The 18,962-nt window shown below is 41.1% G+C and overlaps 1 protein-coding gene across 1 annotated transcript; it reads right to left on the reverse strand.

The window, feature by feature from the left end:
• Positions 1 to 837: 837 nt before the first annotated feature.
• Positions 838 to 6,827, reverse strand: VXN (vexin). The gene is made up of 3 exons (XM_075589030.1): positions 6,659 to 6,827; positions 5,355 to 5,443; positions 838 to 2,079 (listed from the first exon to the last, which is right to left on the reverse strand). Exons 1-3 carry the CDS (start codon positions 6,794 to 6,796, stop codon positions 1,896 to 1,898), a joined length of 411 nt encoding a protein of 136 aa, XP_075445145.1. The 5' UTR covers positions 6,797 to 6,827; the 3' UTR covers positions 838 to 1,895.
• Positions 6,828 to 18,962: the final 12,135 nt, after the last annotated feature.

An 18,962-nucleotide genomic window follows, 5' to 3' on the forward strand; every position in this document is an offset into this window, starting at 1 on the left:
GGTTTGAGGATTGGCTTGTGTAATACGAGCTTGAGACAAAAGGTGGCACTGAGTGCTCATTTGCATGTCATTTCCCAGAATCCCTTGCTGCAGTGGAAGTGCTGTATGCTGGGTGACAATGGGGAAAGACAGGGTTGCAGACCTGTCTAAGACATGCAAATGAACATACAGTAATATTTACAGTTGCTATATACAGTATATATATATATATATTTATATATATATATATATATATATATATATATATATATATATATATATATATTAAGAACTTTGTGAATGTGTTCATTAGCTACATATAAATAGCAGTCAAAACTGTTCTTACACCAAATGGTTACTTTAAAGATGATGTGTTTAAGGCAACTAGAGTCTTGTCCAATAAGGAATATGGTAATCTGTCACATTCAGAGGAGCATAACCTGTCCCAAGACACACATGCACGTGTAACTGCTCTGTGTATTGTACGCCCCATGTGGCAGCAAAGGTGTTAATACAGACATCAAATACTTAAGATCAGTATGTGAGATGGATGGGTAGGGTGTGTTAAAAAAAACACATCAGCACCTTATGTCTGGGGAGAGGCACAGCCTGTGTCCCACCTGTGCCTTCACCTGTGAGGCTTGATCATTTGACACCAGTCCACGGCTGCTGAAATAAAGTGTTTCTTCCCAGCATTGCTGCACTGCAGGAGCAGAGCAATTATCCTCCACAATGTCCAGTCTATAACCAGCCTCTCAAAAAGCCAGATCTACAGTAAGATACAACTTTTGGAGTCCTGGGATCATTATCAGGCTGAAGGACTATGGGGATCAGTGACCAAAGGCAAAAAGTGATGGCAAAAATGTGTGGATTTATGAAGCAAAGTTACATCACTTTCTATTGGGTTTTCCATCAGTTTATAGCGCAGAAATATAGCAGCAAGCCCATGTTTTGCTCAAGCAGCACTCTGGCACTTTTTGGAAATGTCCCGTATATGTATTGCCATTATGTGATGCCAACGTATGTGGTTCGTACGAAGAAGCAGTAAATGTTCAATAGGTGGAGGGAATGGCACAAATCTTGAATTGAAAAAATAATAAACTTTTATTGATCTATTGACGTTTTCGGAGTGCTGTTACACCTTAATCAGGACTCCTGTGCAGTTACGGCTTCATCATGACCCATGTGCAGTAATACATTGATCAGGATCCCTGTGCAATTACACCTTCATCAGGATTCCTATGCAGTTACACATTGATCAGGATCCCTGTCCTGATAAAGGTGTAACTGCACACTGAAATGTCAATATATCAATAAAAGTTGATTATTTTTTCAATTTGACTGTTGTGCCATTTCCTCTACCTGTTGAGTATATTGCATGATTGCAGTAGCAGTAACTGCACTGAAGTGAGCAGCCAAACTGCAAGAAGCGCATCCATACCTCTATTCTTCAGCTCAATAAGACTGCGGCCAGGATGACACTGAGCGGGCGCTCGTGCTCGCCGCGGTGAAACACATTACTACAATGTGTGTGGCCAGCGTGAGCGCACAGCGCTCAGCTGCTCGCAGAGACATTTGTTTCTGCCGCTTGCTGGCACGTCACGTGTGCGGTTCGCCCAATGAGGGCGAACCAGCTCAGTGATCTAATAGCCACGCCCCCACACACGCGCAAGTAGCTGGCCAGGAATCACATGGCCAAGCGGTGCGCATGATGTCACGGCGCTGGAGCACCAGCGCGCACTCCCAGTCTGGCCGCAGCCTAAGAAACCACAAGTCCCAATTCCTGGTTTGTCACCTGAGTGCATTAGTAAAACAAAATAAAAATAAAGCTAAATACACAATATTTTTGGCCTGCAAACACTGGGTAGCAAATGTAATGAGCTGTGTTGTTCCTCTGGTCTGGTGAATGACATTGTTCAGTCATCCTCAAAGGCACAGTTTGAAGCACCGATATATTCTACCGTCTTTTTTAATTTGAGCCCCATTTTCTGTAATAAGCTTGGTGCTTTCTTTGGGATAGAGCTGCCAGTCAATGGCAAAGAGGCTTCCGAGCCAAAGGCGTGGTCCTCTTCTGTGTTCCGATACCTTTGCTTGTTGCACCTGCAGAAGAACAATATAGAACATGAAATTGTGATGATATACCGAATGTCTACCTGCATTTGCAAATCTGCTTAGAATCATGAAAATGTGAGCAAGATGTGTGTTGTGGGGCACACAGATTACTAGCTATGTAGCATTATATATATATATATATATATATATATATATATATATATATATATATATATATATATATATATATCAAATGGAAATACAACTGTATGCTCATTTGCATGTCTTAGGCAGGTCTGCAACCCCGCCTTTCACCATTATCACCCAGCACACAGCACTTCCACTGCAGCAAGGGATTCTGGGAAATGACATGCAAATGAGTACACAGTGCCACTTTTTGCTTCAAAAACCATTTTAACATGGTTCCCTACAGGCTTGCTGCATGGTCACAGCTTTGAGCACAGCCAGGGTTAAGATGCATAGCCAGAAAAACCACCCACAGACAGCCGTTTCGACCTTAATGGGTCTCATCAGTGTGGGGTTGGTTAACTGGCTATGCAATGAAGCAATGAGGATGGGGTTTACCATACTTAGTTATAGTATTGCTAATGGTGAAAGGCGGGGTTGCAGACCTGCCTAAGACATGCAAATGAGCATACAGTTGTATTTCCATTTGCTATATGCTTTGCTGTGGAGGGTTTTTGTCACTTTTTTACTCACCATAACTTAACTATATATATATATATATATATTTTTTTTTTAACCTTATCTGAACCGGGAGGCCCCTCAAAGCAGAATCTCTGTATTCTTACCAGATAGAGCACTGGAGTTTAGGTGAAATGCTACAATAAAGTGCCGCTGCAAAAACAATATGCACAGGCAGCATCAGCCAATGGGTGAGAGGAACCCTTTTCACTTATTGGCTCGGTGGGCAATTATGCAGCAGGCAGCCATTTTGTGTTTTTTATGTAATGTGCATGTTCATCTGCATAGGGGGAAGGGACGCACATGATAATATAGCAGTAGCTGTGCTCCAAAAAAAACAAACCTTTTATTTACGTAAGTAAAGGTTAAAAAAAAATAAACACATTTATTATCCCCTGGGTTGGGGTGTTAGATGGAGATTGGCACAGCCAGATAAAAATGTACCTTTGGGTATGCGAAACAAGTTAGAATAATAACAAAACCAAGATCTATTTTAAATGTAAAGTGCTACCATTGTGTGCAGAGCTTGCAATTAAATTGAAGTGTTCAGAGACCCCAGTGATACAAAGTGATATATTTAATAACTTAGGTTACAAATATAAATAAAATACTCATACTAGTTTGATATATATATATATATATATACATATATATACACACACAGATAAATGCATTTCATAAATGCACATAGGACTCCAGGCAGGGCCGGTGGAAAAGTTTTAGATGTAGAGGTATCGGTACCGTGTTAGCCGAGCTTTAATAATCAAAAATGAATAGACGATACCGTTCTGTGGCTAACTCGCACAAATAAAAGCATTTAGTTAACCACAGAACGGTATTGTCTATTCATTTTTTATTATATATATATATTATTAAAGTCACACAACACTTATTTGTAACCTACAGTATGTTATTAAATATATCCCTTTGTATCACTGGGGTCTCTGAACACTTTAATTTAATTGCATATATAATATATAGTTCCAAAGTTCATTAAAGAACATGGTCCCTCTTCCTTCTCTTATCGAACACCCCCCTTCTGGAACATTTGACTGGTGTCTGTGAAATCCACCTCCTGTCTAAGTTCCTTGAAGACATTGATTGTTTCCTAATTTAAATATGTTTGTAACTGTAACTTGTAATGTTGGCAACATTATTATTATTGGAAAACGAAAGGTGACTATCAATGTATTTTTTCCTGGTAAAATATTTGTTAAATAAATAAAACAAAATAAAAAATGTTGAGATTATTTTTAAAGTCACCAACCATCATAAATAGTTTGTTATATTCACGCTGTATTAAAAAAAAAAAAAAAAAAAGGAGATCTTTTAAATGATATACATACTTGTGAATAAAAATGTGGGTATATTCCTCTAGATGAGAACCATCCCTATATTAACGTATAATTACATGTGTGTTACATATAGCATCCCCTGGGTCTCTAACCAGGTTTCATATGTTTTAGAGGTCAGTGTCTCAATCATAAAACAACTAATCCCACTCTTTAGGAGAATAAACTAAGATTTATGACCTTCGCCTGCTAATGTTGGGTGACAGCGACAGTAGGATTTACACGGTTGTGAGAACTTCTTTTGAATATTAAAATGAACTCGTGCAATTCTATGGTATTTCAGTTCTACATATGGATTTTAGTCATTAAATATAATCACATACAGCCACAAAGAATCCTGGTGTTTTTATTTCAGAAATCTCTGGCTCATTAGATCTGAGGGGAGCTCTTTGAAAGAGATTGATTTTCCATTAAATACAGTAGAGGCCGTAATTTAGCATCCATTCCAGTAGCTGAATTGCCTTAAGTGCACCAGAACGAACCTCAATAACTAAGATATCTTTTTTTCTCCTCTCACCTTTAAGAGCAACCGATATCAACAATGAATGTTACTGTATTTACTGAGAATCAGCCATCCAATATAAACAATCAAAATAATCAAAATTTATATATGACTCTGTATGTATGTATGTATGTATGTGTGTATATATATATATATATATATATATATATATATATATATATATATATATATATATATATATATATATATATATATATATATATGTGTGTGTGTGAGAGAGAACAAGTGTGCTGCCTCTTCCCTACTTCGTGGTCCTGGATCTCCTGGTCTGCCTGGTAAGGAGCCTTGTAATATATATATATATATATATATATATATATATATATATATATATATATATATATATTATATATATATATATATATATAATATATATATATATATATATATATATATATTATTTTTTATATATATATATATATATATAATATATATATTTTAAATAGAAAACAAAGAGTATATTACAATTTTAGAAGAATGGCGTTTAAAGAGACAACTAATTGCAATGGGTAATCAATGTATGTTTACAATCAGATACCGGTGTTTGATGTCCCAAATGAGATCATTTGTAGTTGACACAGTTTTATGGTAAGCAGATGACCTCTAACCCAGGCCACCTGTTACTATCTTAACTCCAGAGGACTGGAGGGACCTGACCCACTTGAATTACACAGTGCGGCTATTGTCGCATGAGCAGCAGCTGCACTGGGAAGGAGGGGACAAGACAAAACAAGGCAACTTACCCTTCTGGGACAGAAGTGACATGTGAAGCTGGCAGAGCGGTGGCAATCTGTTTGGCTGGTCTGCGGACTAATGATGAGGGAAAAGATTTCTATACGACATGATATAAAACAAGAGAAAGAGAATGAATGAATTGCATTGATGGGAAATATTTGATTAAATATAGCCAACGAAAAGATACAAGAAGAGTGTACTATATGCAGCATGAATATTTAGCAAATTGTAAGAAAATGATATGCACCTACTGTATTTAATAGGGTAATTCTATACTGTACAATCCCATGACAGTTATGCATTTTGACAGCAATTCTTTATGATCAGGGTTTATTCTTCAATAACATTTTTCCTTGTTTCTTACCATATATCTGATGAGGCCGTTTAGTTAATATTCTGCCAACTTGCAGTTGTGTTGTTATGCTTAACACTTTTATTCATCTTTCCCACACAAAGGGAGACATCAAGTATGAAACGTGTTCGTATTGGACACTTATTGGGAATGTTTCCTGCCATTTTGTAATGTCTTGTAATGCCATTTGTGAATGCTGAGAAAGTCTCCTACAATATTGGGGCAAAAAAACCAGCACCAGATTTACCCATGAAAATAAAAGCAACGGATTATTTTCCAATGATAAATGTGGTGCCGAAGTTTTGCATGGGGTTCTGCTTCAGTTCAGCAGCTCGGAGACTCGTCCCGCAAATATTCCGAAGATCAGTATCCTAGCAGTATCCTCTAAGAGAAAGATAGAATGAAACACACCATACTGATGACGAATACCATTTTATTTATTGTCTAGAGGCCAAATGCTAAATCCAATAAGTGATTATTTCCATTTTAACAGTTTAACCTATAGCCATAGATATTGTGTATGATACATTGCTATTATTATTTAACTGGACACTATCTGGTATTATGAATGTTACAAGTATACTGTGGCATATATAGTTACTAAATGATGCTAAGCTGTAAGCCTTACAGTGTAAGGCACCTTATGGCTTGTTCAAATGTATAGGTTGTAAGGGGCCTTAAGACAGCATCACTTAATAAATATGTATGTACAGTATCTGTTTATGCAGCATCATTAAATGAACATTTTATACAGCCCTTTGATAGTTAATAATAGACCCATTTCACACTCGTTTTGAATGAGGTAATATGGCACACTCGTGTTTAACGCTTTCTTTGCCAGATGGGACAGCAGCCCACTGTTTTGAACTAGGCAATGTGTTACTGGCCCAGAAAGGGTAAACATAATACGAAGTTTGTGTATTGCAAGATACCATATACACATGCTACCTTTAGGCTTACTTTTTGGGATTTCACATTTTGCTTGCTGCTACAGAACTTTGATGTCTTCTTTTCAGAATTTCCCACTGCAAAATGGAATAAGGTATGTTTAGTATGTTTCGTCTTTACAACGTACGCATTCTTCACAGTTCCACCCATATATTTCTGTATATCAGTTTAGCATCGTATACTTGTGTAACACCGCTTTGGGCCAACCAGAGTGGGGTCAGACCCTGGGTCCTAGCGTTATAAGAGTTGATGGATTCAGATAGTATAAGTGTATACTGACACTTAATGATGATATTTTTTTGCAGACTTCTACAGAGATTTTTTTTTACAATTATAAACAGAATATGAATAAATCTTGCAGAAAAACCTAGGAAACCCGGTTAAAAAACACTAGTATACAGTGTAGATCAGGGGTTGGACTAAGCAGTTCCATAAGGGTAAAGGCAGAGGACCTCTGACACTCTATCCTGTAACCCAGTGTACTTCAAATCCAATAGGGATTATCTCTAGGGCTCGCAATTCCTATTGCACTGTGGAGATTATTTAAGAATATGCTCGTTACCTTGAAGTAGACATCAGTGCACTTGACTGGTTACTACTCTACCTTAGGCTAACTCTCAAGTTGTCCCTAATTATGTACACAATAGAACACTATTTATAGCCTTTCATTACCCCTTAGTTTCCTATTGGGCACTTTTTAGCAGGGAAATATTCTAAGAACAGAAACAAGGGGATATAGGGTGCCCAACCCCAGTATAACTTCATCCAGATGATGACTGCTAATACAGTATATAACAATTCCATGAAGAAACCCGTGGGAATGGGTGTAATAAATAGACCTGTGAGTCACTTGAATAAACACATGAAAGTACTCAACTATTGCAATGTTAAAGTCTCTTACCCACTCACATCATCTCCAGGGATTACCAGTGGCGTGCCAGCCATAGAAGGAAATCCAGAAGCAGCAAGAAAAGAGCAAATAGCGCACAGCCGGGGAGCCAGGTGGAGATAAAAATAAAGTTCCATTTATTTCAGTGCATAGCTGATGACATCATCACCCTGTTGGGGCGCGTTTCGGACCGGTAGGTCCTTTATCAAGGATCAAGGATAAAGGACTTACTGGTCCGAAACGCGTAGGAGGTGTGTTTTTTGTCCCCAACGGGGTGATGATGTCATCAGCTATGCACTGAAATAAATGGAATTTTATTTTTATCTCCACCTGGCTCCCTGGCTGTGCGCTATTTGCTCTTTTCTTGCTGCTTCGGGAAATATTATAAGCAGGAAATCCTTTAAAATAGAAGAAAGTTGACCCCTAAATAGCCAGGGCCTCAAAGTTTTAACGCATAGTGCCAGCAGGGTCACTACACTCTCCCCCATTGAACAAATGTTATTTCACCAACTTTAATTAGCTAGGCACTCAATAATTTACAGTAAATAAATTGTATTAACACATAAATGCAATAATAAAAATGTTCTCATAATAAAACATTTTAACTGGAAAACTGTTCAGCATGATAATAAAACAGACACATAGCATCAACACAAATGTCAAGACAACAGATTCCCGGCCTCACATGGTTTGGCCAATAGGCCACCACAACCACCTGAAACCTGGATACTATGAATACATTTGGACCCATAACTATTAAACTCTGTTTTTATAAACAATGCGGCCCAAGTGCCACACATGTGGCAATCATTTTTTCCTTTCTTTCATAGGCTGAGTAGCAGGGTGTCCCTAGGTCATTATGTGATCAATTACTGCTTTTTGGGCCCAGTCCTTTCTATTCTTTTTCACAATGTCCATAAGCCTTTCAGGAACATATTGGTATGTGCTGACTAATGAATCTCTCGGCTCGATAAATTTAAGCCGTCTACGGTGAGGCGTACCTTTGGGCACCCAGAAGACATTGTCACCTGTGACAGTTGGTTTTTCCTTTGCTTCCCCAAGGACGTTGGAGCCAAAGTAGACCTCATCTGGGACCACATATATAGGCCTTGTCCTCTTCTTATTTCATTCTAAAAATTCCAACTGATGGAACATCAGCATAACATGATGGTAATCACTGCTTGCCCTGGAACAGATGTCCTCCTCTCTACAGCCTTGGTCTTGTTGCAGGCTTGTCTCCCAGTAATCTCTGGCTCCACAGTCTCTTCTGGCTGCAATCCTGGCACTGTAGGAACCTCCACGGTGCAAGAGGAAGTTGACCGTGGGCCTTTCAAGTCTTCCTTAGTTGTAGTGCCTTCAACCTTTGTCAGGCTGTGCGCTGACAATGGTTTCAGGGCTCGCCAGCTTGTTCTGGTGTGAGCTCATCATAAGAGGGAGGTATATGCTAACTGGATGGGTTAGTAATTGGCTCTCGTGTGGGCTCTCTCCCAGATGACAGTAACGGCTCATGGACCAATTCTGGTGCAATCTCTGGGGAACAATAGATGCAGGCTGCTGACACAGTGGCTCAGAAATCGGTTTTGGGGCGAACTCTGGCACAGATGATGGACGAGGTAACAGCTCTGGTGTGCGCTTTAGAACAGATGGTGCAGGCAAAATGCTGCTTTTCCATCCTCTCCACTTAGAATGCACTGCAATCATTGCACTGAGCGTCCCATGTCAGCAGACTTCTAAGTCTTCCACTCAATGCGCAGATGGGGTAAAAAGAACATACTTTCCCTCGGCTTGATTAACAGTAATCTGCCTGGGACATCAACATATATAGCCATATAGTGGTTATTACTTGCTTGGCTCTACTTTCTCGCTGAGCGGTCAGGCGATGTACTGTAAACCCGTGCTCTTTATTTTACATGCACGTCTACCTTGTTGACATCAGTGGAAGAGAAGTGTGGTGTAATCCTCTTCCTTCGCTGAGGGTGGGGTCACTGTACTCCTGCCAAAATGTTTGCGGGCTTTCTGCGTAGCAAGCAAGTTGCACAGATTTCCTTGTAAATAGTCTCTTTAGACAGGAATAAAGTTGAAACAATTTACCTTGCACAGATGTCTTTGCAAAATGTCTCTTTAAAGCAGCAAAATTGCTGCAATAAATCAACTACTTGTACAACAATGGTGCAAAACCTCCAAAAATCACCCAAACAAATCCTTACTTTTGGCTTTTCCCCGACTCCACATTATAGTTGGGCTAAAAATGGCACACCCCCCATGCCTTGGGACACTCTGAGCCAGCTTGGGGGTCAGACTGTGTACTAGTTTTATAGAGCAAGATGCATTAAGCTCCGTTAAATCAGGTCAAATAACGTCATGTTACCTGAATAGGTAATGGACGTTATTTTCCCTGAGTTTCATGGGCAGCCACTAAGCTAATTATATGCAAAAACACTGGCCGTCGTTTATCTCATTAGCATAGGGTTAAGTTAGGTTATTTGCTTTAGTGGATCAGCGTTGTGATTAATTTAACATTAATTTTGGTTGACGATCGGTTAAATAGGCTAATGTGGCCTATAATATAAAGTCCCGGGTGGATTCTGGTGCTCATTCTGGTATTGGGGACATGGGAAAAAGATCACTCAAAATAACACTTATGGCGTGAGATTATGAGCTTCATAGCTCCTTTTTAACGTCAATAATAAAGGATATGTAATCAGGCTTATTGATAGAAGGTAAAGCCTACCTGGAACCTTCAAATGAAAAGATATCTTTTACTGCCATACATTGTGACCAGGAACAACAGTGTAATGTATTTCTATTTATATAATGCAGCCTTGTGTGCAGAACAGTCCAAGAGGGGAATGTCCCAAAACGGTACACTCATGAGTCTCTGTCGTCCGTTGTGTGCATCGTTTGGCACTGCTCAGTGTGCATGAACCGCTTGAACGGAAACAAGAAGAGAACTATACAGGTGCGGTACACTACCAACCAAAAAAGAAAACCGAGAGGCGAACTTAAGTAAAACTCTCATTTATTAAGGTCATGGGTAAAACAACACGTAGGTGGCTTTTGCTCTACTCCGGGTTTTTTTTACCCATGATGGAAATAAATGAGTGTTACTGGAGTTCACCTCTCGATTGTCTTTTTTTCGGTTGGTAGTGCACAGCACCTGTATATTTCTCTTCCTAATCTGGCCCATAGTCTCTTAATAAACCACTCCCCTTACTTTGCTATTGGGCAGGGAAATACTCCCAGAAGGATTTTGAGATAGAAGAAAGTTAACCCCTAAATATAAAGGGCTTCTAAGCATTAGTGCCAGCAGGCTTCAAAGCATTAGTGCCATTAGTGCCAGCATTAGTGCCACAGTAGTGCCAGCAGGTTCATTACACTGGTGAATATACATTTTGAATATCCCATAGGCTGGATCAAGAATATCATTTTAATAGCCATAGCTTTATTTTATTTTCACTGAAGAAAAGTTATACTCAAGGAAGAAAGAAAAAATAAAGAATATAAGGAAGGAAGGGAAAAGAAATGAAGAAAGAAAGTATTATAATAACATCATAAACATATTATTTAAAAGGCCTAACAATTCAAAATATGTTAAGTAAAAAGGTAATAACACAAAGTAGGTATGTGACTGCCCACTTACTGTGCTTTGCAGAGCACTGAGGAGGGGAAGGTCCCTGCTGCTTCAGCCTCCACACCTCATCATCTCGGTAAATGGCTTGAAGGAGATTGGCTTGGTGTGGATGAAATGTCCAGTGGGGATTGAAATCAGATGCTGCTTCCGTCACCTACATAATGTAATAATGCAGACACCAGTTATTATTATTATTATCATCGGGGTTTTGTTTCTGGGGGTATGCATGGATGCGCCATAGTTTTTCATAGTATCAAAAATAAAAAGTAAGAATCGTTTTTGGCCCGATTATAAGGCGAGGTTTTTTAAAATAAAGTTATATTGAAAAGCCCATGCTCGCCTTATAATTAAGCGCTGCTGCTGAGTGCACATCCGATCCTGTGTAAGCGATGAACACAGTAGCCATCTGCGCATGTACGAGAGCTCACAAAAAGATTGTTGAAGGACCACAGTATCCCCATCTTTTTTCACAGAAAAAAAGCACTGATTATTATTGTTAATATATGTAATACAAGTCTCTCTATACTAATACCAGTCTCTAATACTGTAGCTCATAAATGTCCTCAACTTGATCTCAACTGAGAGATTAGTCTAAAGACAGGACTCTTTATATTATTTTTATTATCATCTATGTATCCATGCTTCAATTTTTCACACGCTTGAGTTCTATTTATCAACGCAGAGGAAAGTGTGTTTTGATGCTATGCTCCATTTTTTGAGGCAGAGCTGCAGCATATCAGATGCTGAATTTTAGATTAACCCACTTACTTTCTCTTTCTCTTTCTCTTTCTCTCTCTCTCTCTCTCTCTCTCTCTCTCTCTCTCTCTCTCTCTCTCTCTCTCTCTCTCTCTCTTTATCTCTCTCTCTCTCTCTTTACCTCTCTCTCTTTACTTCTCTCTCTTTAACTCTCTCTCTCTTTAACTCTCTCTCTCTCTCTCTCTTTATCTCTCTTTATCTCTCTTTACCTCTCTCTCTTTACCTCTCTCTCTTTACCTCTCTCTTTTTAACTCTCTCTCTTTACCTCTCTCTCTTTACCTCTCTCTCTTTACCTCTCTCTCTCTTTAACTCTCTCTCTCTCTTTAACTCTCTCTCTCTCTCTTTAACTCTCTCTCTCTCTTTAACTCTCTCTCTCTTTAACTCTCTCTCTCTCTTTAACTCTCTCTCTCTTTAACTCTCTCTCTCTCTTTAACTCTCTCTCTCTCTCTTTAACTCTCTCTCTCTCTCTTTAACTCTCTCTCTCTCTCTCTCTCTATCTCTCTCTCTCTCTCTTTACCTCTCTCTCTTTACTTCTCTCTCTTCAACTCTCTCTCTCTTTAACTCTCTCTCTCTCTCTTTATCTCTCTTTACCTCTCTCTCTTTACCTCTCTCTTTTTAACTCTCTCTCTTTACCTCTCTCTCTTTACCTCTCTCTCTTTAACTCTCTCTCTCTCTCTCTCTCTCTCTCTTTAACTCTCTCTCTCTCTCTCTTTAACTCTCTCTCTCTCTCTTTAACTCTCTCTCTCTCTCTTTAACTCTCTCTCTCTCTTTAACTCTCTCTCTCTTTAACTCTCTCTCTCTTTAACTCTCTCTCTCTCTTTAACTCTCTCTCTTTAACTCTCTCTCTCTCTTTAACTCTCTCTCTCTCTTTAACTCTCTCTCTTTAACTCTCTCTCTCTCTCTCTCTCTCTCACAGGCTGCCAATTCATTTCTGTAGATCACAGAGGGTATGGAGTGTTTTTGGGGCAAATATATGCCGCATTATAATCTGCACCATGTAACTCCTCCCAACTCCTCCTACTGACACTCCCAAAGGTGCAAGCTCAGGCAAATGGGGACCATTACAGTAAAATGCTTTGATACAAGAGGCAGGGTGAAAATGCCCTGTTTTTTGCTCCAAAATTGTCTATATACAGTACATAGACGCACTTGTGTGTCAGCAATTTGGGGATTGCAAACAGGAGCATTCAAAGAAAAGTTACATGACACATGGTATACCTGTATATCAAATTCTGCATCTCTATGAATTGTTTTTTTCATACTTACTAAAGTGAACATTACCAGCAGGTCTGTGTTTATGACTCCCTCCCTGGCTAACAATCTACTTCAAATGTAAGCAGGAAATTGTACAGTGCATTATATTCACATTTCCACACCTACCCACACCATTAATATTAACTCCCACTCCACAAACACCTTTTGTAAAGCACTGTATACACTGTGGGCTCTCCATTCATTTATATTCACACAGATACACACACACACTCTTACATCACTAACTTTCAGGAACCATTTAACACCTCTAGCCATAAATCACATCCACACACGGGGGAGGGACAAGCACAGATAACATTCCAAGAGACACTGTTTATAGTATACCCTTTGCTTGCTTCATTCATTGTAACATCGCCAGCAGAAGAAATCAGTGTATCTCGAAAGCTCGCACAAATAAAAGCATTTCGTTAGCCACAGAACGGTATCATCTATTTATTTTTTGATTATATATATATATATATATATATATATATATATATATTAAATCATAAAAGAATAGACGATTCCGTTCTGTGGCTAACGAAATGCTTTTATTTTTGCGAGTTTCAAGATACACTGATCTCTTCTTCCGGCAATGTTACAATGAATGAAGCTAAAAAAAAGGGGGTTCCTTTAGCTTCAATTGAGTGTGGTACAATGTGGTATCTTCCATATTTTGATGCAGAGGTATCAGTACCGTGTTAGCCGAGCTTTAATAATCAAAAAAGAATAGACGATACCGTTCTGTGGCTAACAAAATGCTTTTATATCAAGTTAAAGAGATATAGGACAGCGCCTACAATAAACCATATACAGTATGTAGCTATTAAATAAATCAACCAGACCTAGCTGCTATAACATACAATATAACGTAAACTATAACGATTTAGGCTATCCTTATTTGGTTTATTACCAAAAGATAACTGTATATATATATACACACCAAAGACAAACATAGTCTCGCTGATAGCACTCAAATAATAACCATAATAACCAAAATATAGAAATATAAAAGTCAGAATCAGAGAATCAAATGAATTTTAAATGAACACAAAGGTAAGAAATTTAAAAAAACATACAGAAAAATAGGACCACTAAGAGAACCTCAAAGAATATAAAGAAAGGAAATATGCACCAAAACCTATGAAAGTGCAATGAAAAATAGCACCACTGCCTTTATCCACAAAGACAAACAATAAGGGGTCAAAAATACTCCCCTATCCTATGCTACAGTATGTGAACTGGCTATACATTAAACCATTGTGAATGTGGTATAAGAAGGGGCTATAATAACACATCCTAAGATACAGTCAAAGCTACTACTATAAGAATACACCAGATATTAAACTGGAAAGTATGACAACTAATATAGATATGGTTAATTAAGCTTATTAGTATGCATGAAAAATAGTGTAGCTATGCACATATCAAAGGGGGGGGGGGGGGGGTAGGAATAAAGTAGATGAAAAAACACAATTGTATAATTACCCACAACAAACAGACAAAGGTTTATAAATTGGATATATCAAAGGAGATTCACCCGGGAAGAAGCCCACACTATGGGCGAAACGCGTTGAGTGAGACGGACGCCTGAGAGACCTCTATTATTCTTTATCTGGAATATTTGTGCCAAGTTGGATTCTTTGAGGGGCCAGAAGATTTCTTCTATAGGACCTATGAAGGACTTTGCTGCTCAGCAGGAGTCATATTCCATCATGGGCTCTTTATTATGCAACTTCAACGTTATTACACCCCTTTTTATAAGTTGATTTGCCTGTTTGTGCATTTATATATATATGCCTGGCTCGTAATGGGGGCTTGATTATGGCAATGCAAGTACTTATACAGTCACATCTCCTTTGATATATCCAGGTCAAGAAAGAGTAAGGAACAGGCCCCTGATGCATCATCAAGGACTCTGTGCACCTTTATTTTACGATCTGTTGCTGCGTGCTTAAAATGGAGTACATGGCAAGTATGGAGTAACCAAGATGCTGTTCCCGCCAAACTCACGGGACCAGCTCTAGTTTTGCAAAAGTAGTCCTGTTAGGCAGCAAAACCTGAAACCGCCCATCTCTGTGACTGGCTCAGCCAGAGCCAAGTCACTCCTTGGTTCGTCCGACCCCTGCTTTCAGTTCCACCTAGGGGAGGAGCCACAACCCTGTACCAATCCAGGACTTTGTCTTTTGGCTATGGGAGGAGCTGCCACAGCCTGCTGGACTTTAGTTTTGCGGAGCTGTGGAAGAGTGAAGAGCTGCTGCTAATCCTCTGCCTCATTCTACCTTGCCTACCTCATCTATCTCTGATCAAAGATCATGTCAGAGCTAGACCTAACAAATTATTCTCTGCCAGGAGGCTATCTGGTGGTCACCGTTTATGGATGACAGTACCTGAGATGTGTGTGTCCCAAATGCAGGCTACCTGGGGGAGATGCCAGTATAATGGCACTGTGCCAGAACAGCGGGACCCAGTATATGTGGCCAGCCAACCCTGTGCCACCTGCAGCGATAATTCAACCAACCGAGTGGGCCTCTACGCCATCTGGTACGACCCCAGTGTTTCATTCTGCACCCCTGTTCCTGTCGGTCTACGATCAGGCCTTATTGTCATGGGAAGTGGCCCGCGGCAACATCTATCTGGCTGGGCTATGGGCCGTGCAATCAAGGATCAGTTCCACAAGGCCAAAATGTTCCGGTGGCTGAGACGACTCCAGCAGTCCAAATCCAGACAGTTCCAGGACCAGAACTGGTGCCGGTGTGCCTGGAGGGTAAGAGTCAACTGCTCCGGGGGTGTTGGGTGCGTCTCCTCTGGTAGTGCCGGAGCAAGCCTGCTTTGTACCAATTACTGACAGGGGGTGCCGGACGCCCCGACTTTGCGGCCCAGCGGAGGTGTCCTTCCCATCTTCCTCTTCTGATGAAAAACACAGCTGACAGATACCTGCGGAGAAGACTTCTGCACTTACCGGTGTTCTGCGATTGAGTCCTGAGCCCGCGACATCCATCCTGAATGCCGTGGTACTGCCGGAGGTCCGGAGGAGCCCCACGCCCAAGGAAGACGTCGGCGCTGCCAAAGACCCGACCACTGAGGAAAAGACAAGATCCGATGGCATCTCCAACCTTCAGTTGGGTGAGGCGACATCTTTTTCTGCCCAACAGGAGTCCGCTGCGGCCTTGCCAAACGAGGAGCTAGACAGAGCCCTGTTTGGTGTGCCGCGGGGTGATGTATTTCTGGTGCAGGCGGATGTGATGTCATTGCTGTCGCCGCCAAGCATGGGCCTGTCTGAGACTCTCGCGAGGCTGGCACTACCTGATGACAATCAACAAGATGGCCGCCACCTCGGATGCAGAACCTCCACTAATATCTACCGGGGTGAGTGCTGGAGAGTGCTCCACTGCCCCTGCCCCACCACAGACCCCAAACCGGGGAAGTCGTTGTGGATCCTTCAACAAGGCCCCTGTACCATCCCCTAGAGGTCGTGGCCGACCTACCAGCACATCCCTTGGACTGGTCATGGACAGTGCTACTGTAGGCCCAGTACACCGGCCCCAGTTGCCCATGCCCAGTCCCCAGCCCCTGCTTCTGTCACCTTTGTGCTAAACAATTTCCCTAGCGATAACCTCTTCCCAGGTATGTCAACAGACTTGAGGGATTGGGATTTTGTTGGGAAGGATGGGTGGTCCAATGAATCTGAGGGTGAATCTGAGGGTGAAATACCTAATTCCAGCCGAATCCCTGTGGCTAAGTCTCCAGGGTCATTTAAGTCCTTTAGGGATTTCTCTCTGTCTCAGCAATCTGCCATGTCTGGCATGTCCTCCCAGATGGACACAAGGTCCAATAGTACACCTGTAGAAGGTTAGTCTAGGGAACATCTTAAGTGGTGGGACCCAATGTTTGATGGCTATGCTGTTAGCCTTAATAGAACACAGCTACTGCTCGTGGATGGCTCCATTGTGGACCCCTGGTGGGAGGAAGGTCAACTGTCCCAGGAAGAAATAGCTGAGGCCCTTTGAAAAAGGTGGGGTGAGATCAATTTAGGAGTAAGAGTTCCTAAGGGCCCCTCCATATTCTATCAGGAGGTAGAGCTCAGTGAGCCTAAGTTCTGGGTATTACCTGGTCAGGGAGCTGACCATAAGATCATAAAGCTGAGTAGAGCTGACAGATGAATTTTTAACAGGTACCGTCAGTCGCACGGATATAAATTCCCATATGTACCTGAGCCAATAATGGATGAAATAGATCTAAACCATCAGGAATGGTTGCGACTAGCTGTCATAGAGAATATAAAGTCCAAAACATCTGATGACAGATTTATTACTGATTCCAAAATTCGTTCTGTCATGGAAGAATGGTTGGTAGGTACTTGCATATACAAAGACTGTGTAGAAGTTAGGCAACGCCCTGGTTCTCCAAAAATATATTATGTGTGGACCAAGCTATTCAATGGGAGGGTAGTCGAGAAGCCAGATCCAAAATATTATAAGTGAGGATCTTGTTTGTTATCCCATTGGAAGAGTAGTTATGAATTCATCATCACTGTAAATCAGTGGATGATGAGGGCAATTGTCTGTATGGCTGTAATGGTTATGTTATATATCTTCTGTAACCTGTTCTGTTTTGCAGGCTTCAGGTTACTGGATGGTGCCTAAATTGGATCCCAGTGAGGACATGGGAATTTTCATCTAGGGGAGAGTATAGCCATGGCTGGTCCAGCTATCTTTCTGCCCCCCCTGTCATGTAAGTTCTCCTAGGTACAGACGGTGACAGGCTATCCTGTGGGGTTGCCCCCCCTCATGCAACCTCCCTGTGTGGCAGGAGAGGTGGTGACACTGGGTCTGTGTTGCAGCCTATCATGGTGCAGACCCTGTGCCCTCCTCTTTTGCATTAGGGAGGATGTTCTAAATTATAGGAGTCAGTACTCCTCCGCCCCTCCTGGGGAGAGGAGTGAGTGTGTTGGAGTTCTCCTCTGCCCCTCCTGGGGAGAGGAGGGAGTGTGTTGGAGTTCTTCTCCGCCCCTCCTGGGGAGAGGAGGGAGTGTGTTGGAGTTTCCTTCATCTCCTCATGGGTGGGAGAGCCAAGATCTGTGCTTAGCACAAGGCCTCCTCCCATTATCTGCTGGCCAGCAACATCCAAGGGCCTGAAACCCCTACTCTACTATATGCAACGCTGTTATACCATCCTGCAGTGGCTGCATCAAATAAAGATCCCGTTTATATACTTCTGTCTGAGTTGCAGGCTGTTAGCCTGAAGTATAGGAGTAAGACTGTCATGGTAGGGACTGCCTGCAGTTATACTGCATCCTGCTGTGACTGGAGGTGCTGTCACCACATGGAAAGAACCTAAGGATCACCGAAAGCCTGTCCTGTTACCCCACAACATCGCGGACACTCGGCTCGCCAGCGTCCTCACAGGTATGACCGCACCACAGACATCAGTAGCAGCAACATGTTTCCAGAGAGGGGGGGGGGGGGGAAACAGGGCTACATGTGATTATATATCAGTTTATTCCCCAGCACCCCCAGTCAATCGATTATCTGTTTCACAATTTTGTATTGGGTCTGTTTTTTGATACCGTTTATTTTTTGTAGTGTGAGCGACACCGCTCTGTGCGTATTAGAGATATATATAAAATAAAAAATGAATAGACGATACCGTTCTGTGGCTAACAAAATGCTTTTATTTGTGCGAGCTTTCGAGATACACTGATCTCTTCTTCCGGCGATGTTACAATGAATGAAGCCAAAAAAGGGTTTTAACTTTAAAACAGTGCATCCTGGAATGTGATTTGT

This window comes from Ascaphus truei, chromosome 2 (genome assembly GCF_040206685.1).
Source record: "Ascaphus truei isolate aAscTru1 chromosome 2, aAscTru1.hap1, whole genome shotgun sequence".
NCBI lineage: Eukaryota > Metazoa > Chordata > Amphibia > Anura > Ascaphidae > Ascaphus > Ascaphus truei.

What these genes read in the sequence shown, in the direction of transcription:
- VXN (XM_075589030.1), bottom strand. Translation starts at nt 6,796, where the DNA reads ATGGGTGGAACTGTGAAGAATGCGTACGTTGTAAAGACGAAACATACT. An exon ending in AAAATGTGAAATCCCAAAAA is followed by an intron (nt 5,444 to 6,658) that starts GTAAGCCTAAAG and finishes CATGTCGTATAG; the next exon opens with AAATCTTTTCCCTCATCATT. An exon ending in GTCACTTCTGTCCCAGAAGG is followed by an intron (nt 2,080 to 5,354) that starts GTAAGTTGCCTT and finishes GTTCTTCTGCAG; the next exon opens with GTGCAACAAGCAAAGGTATC.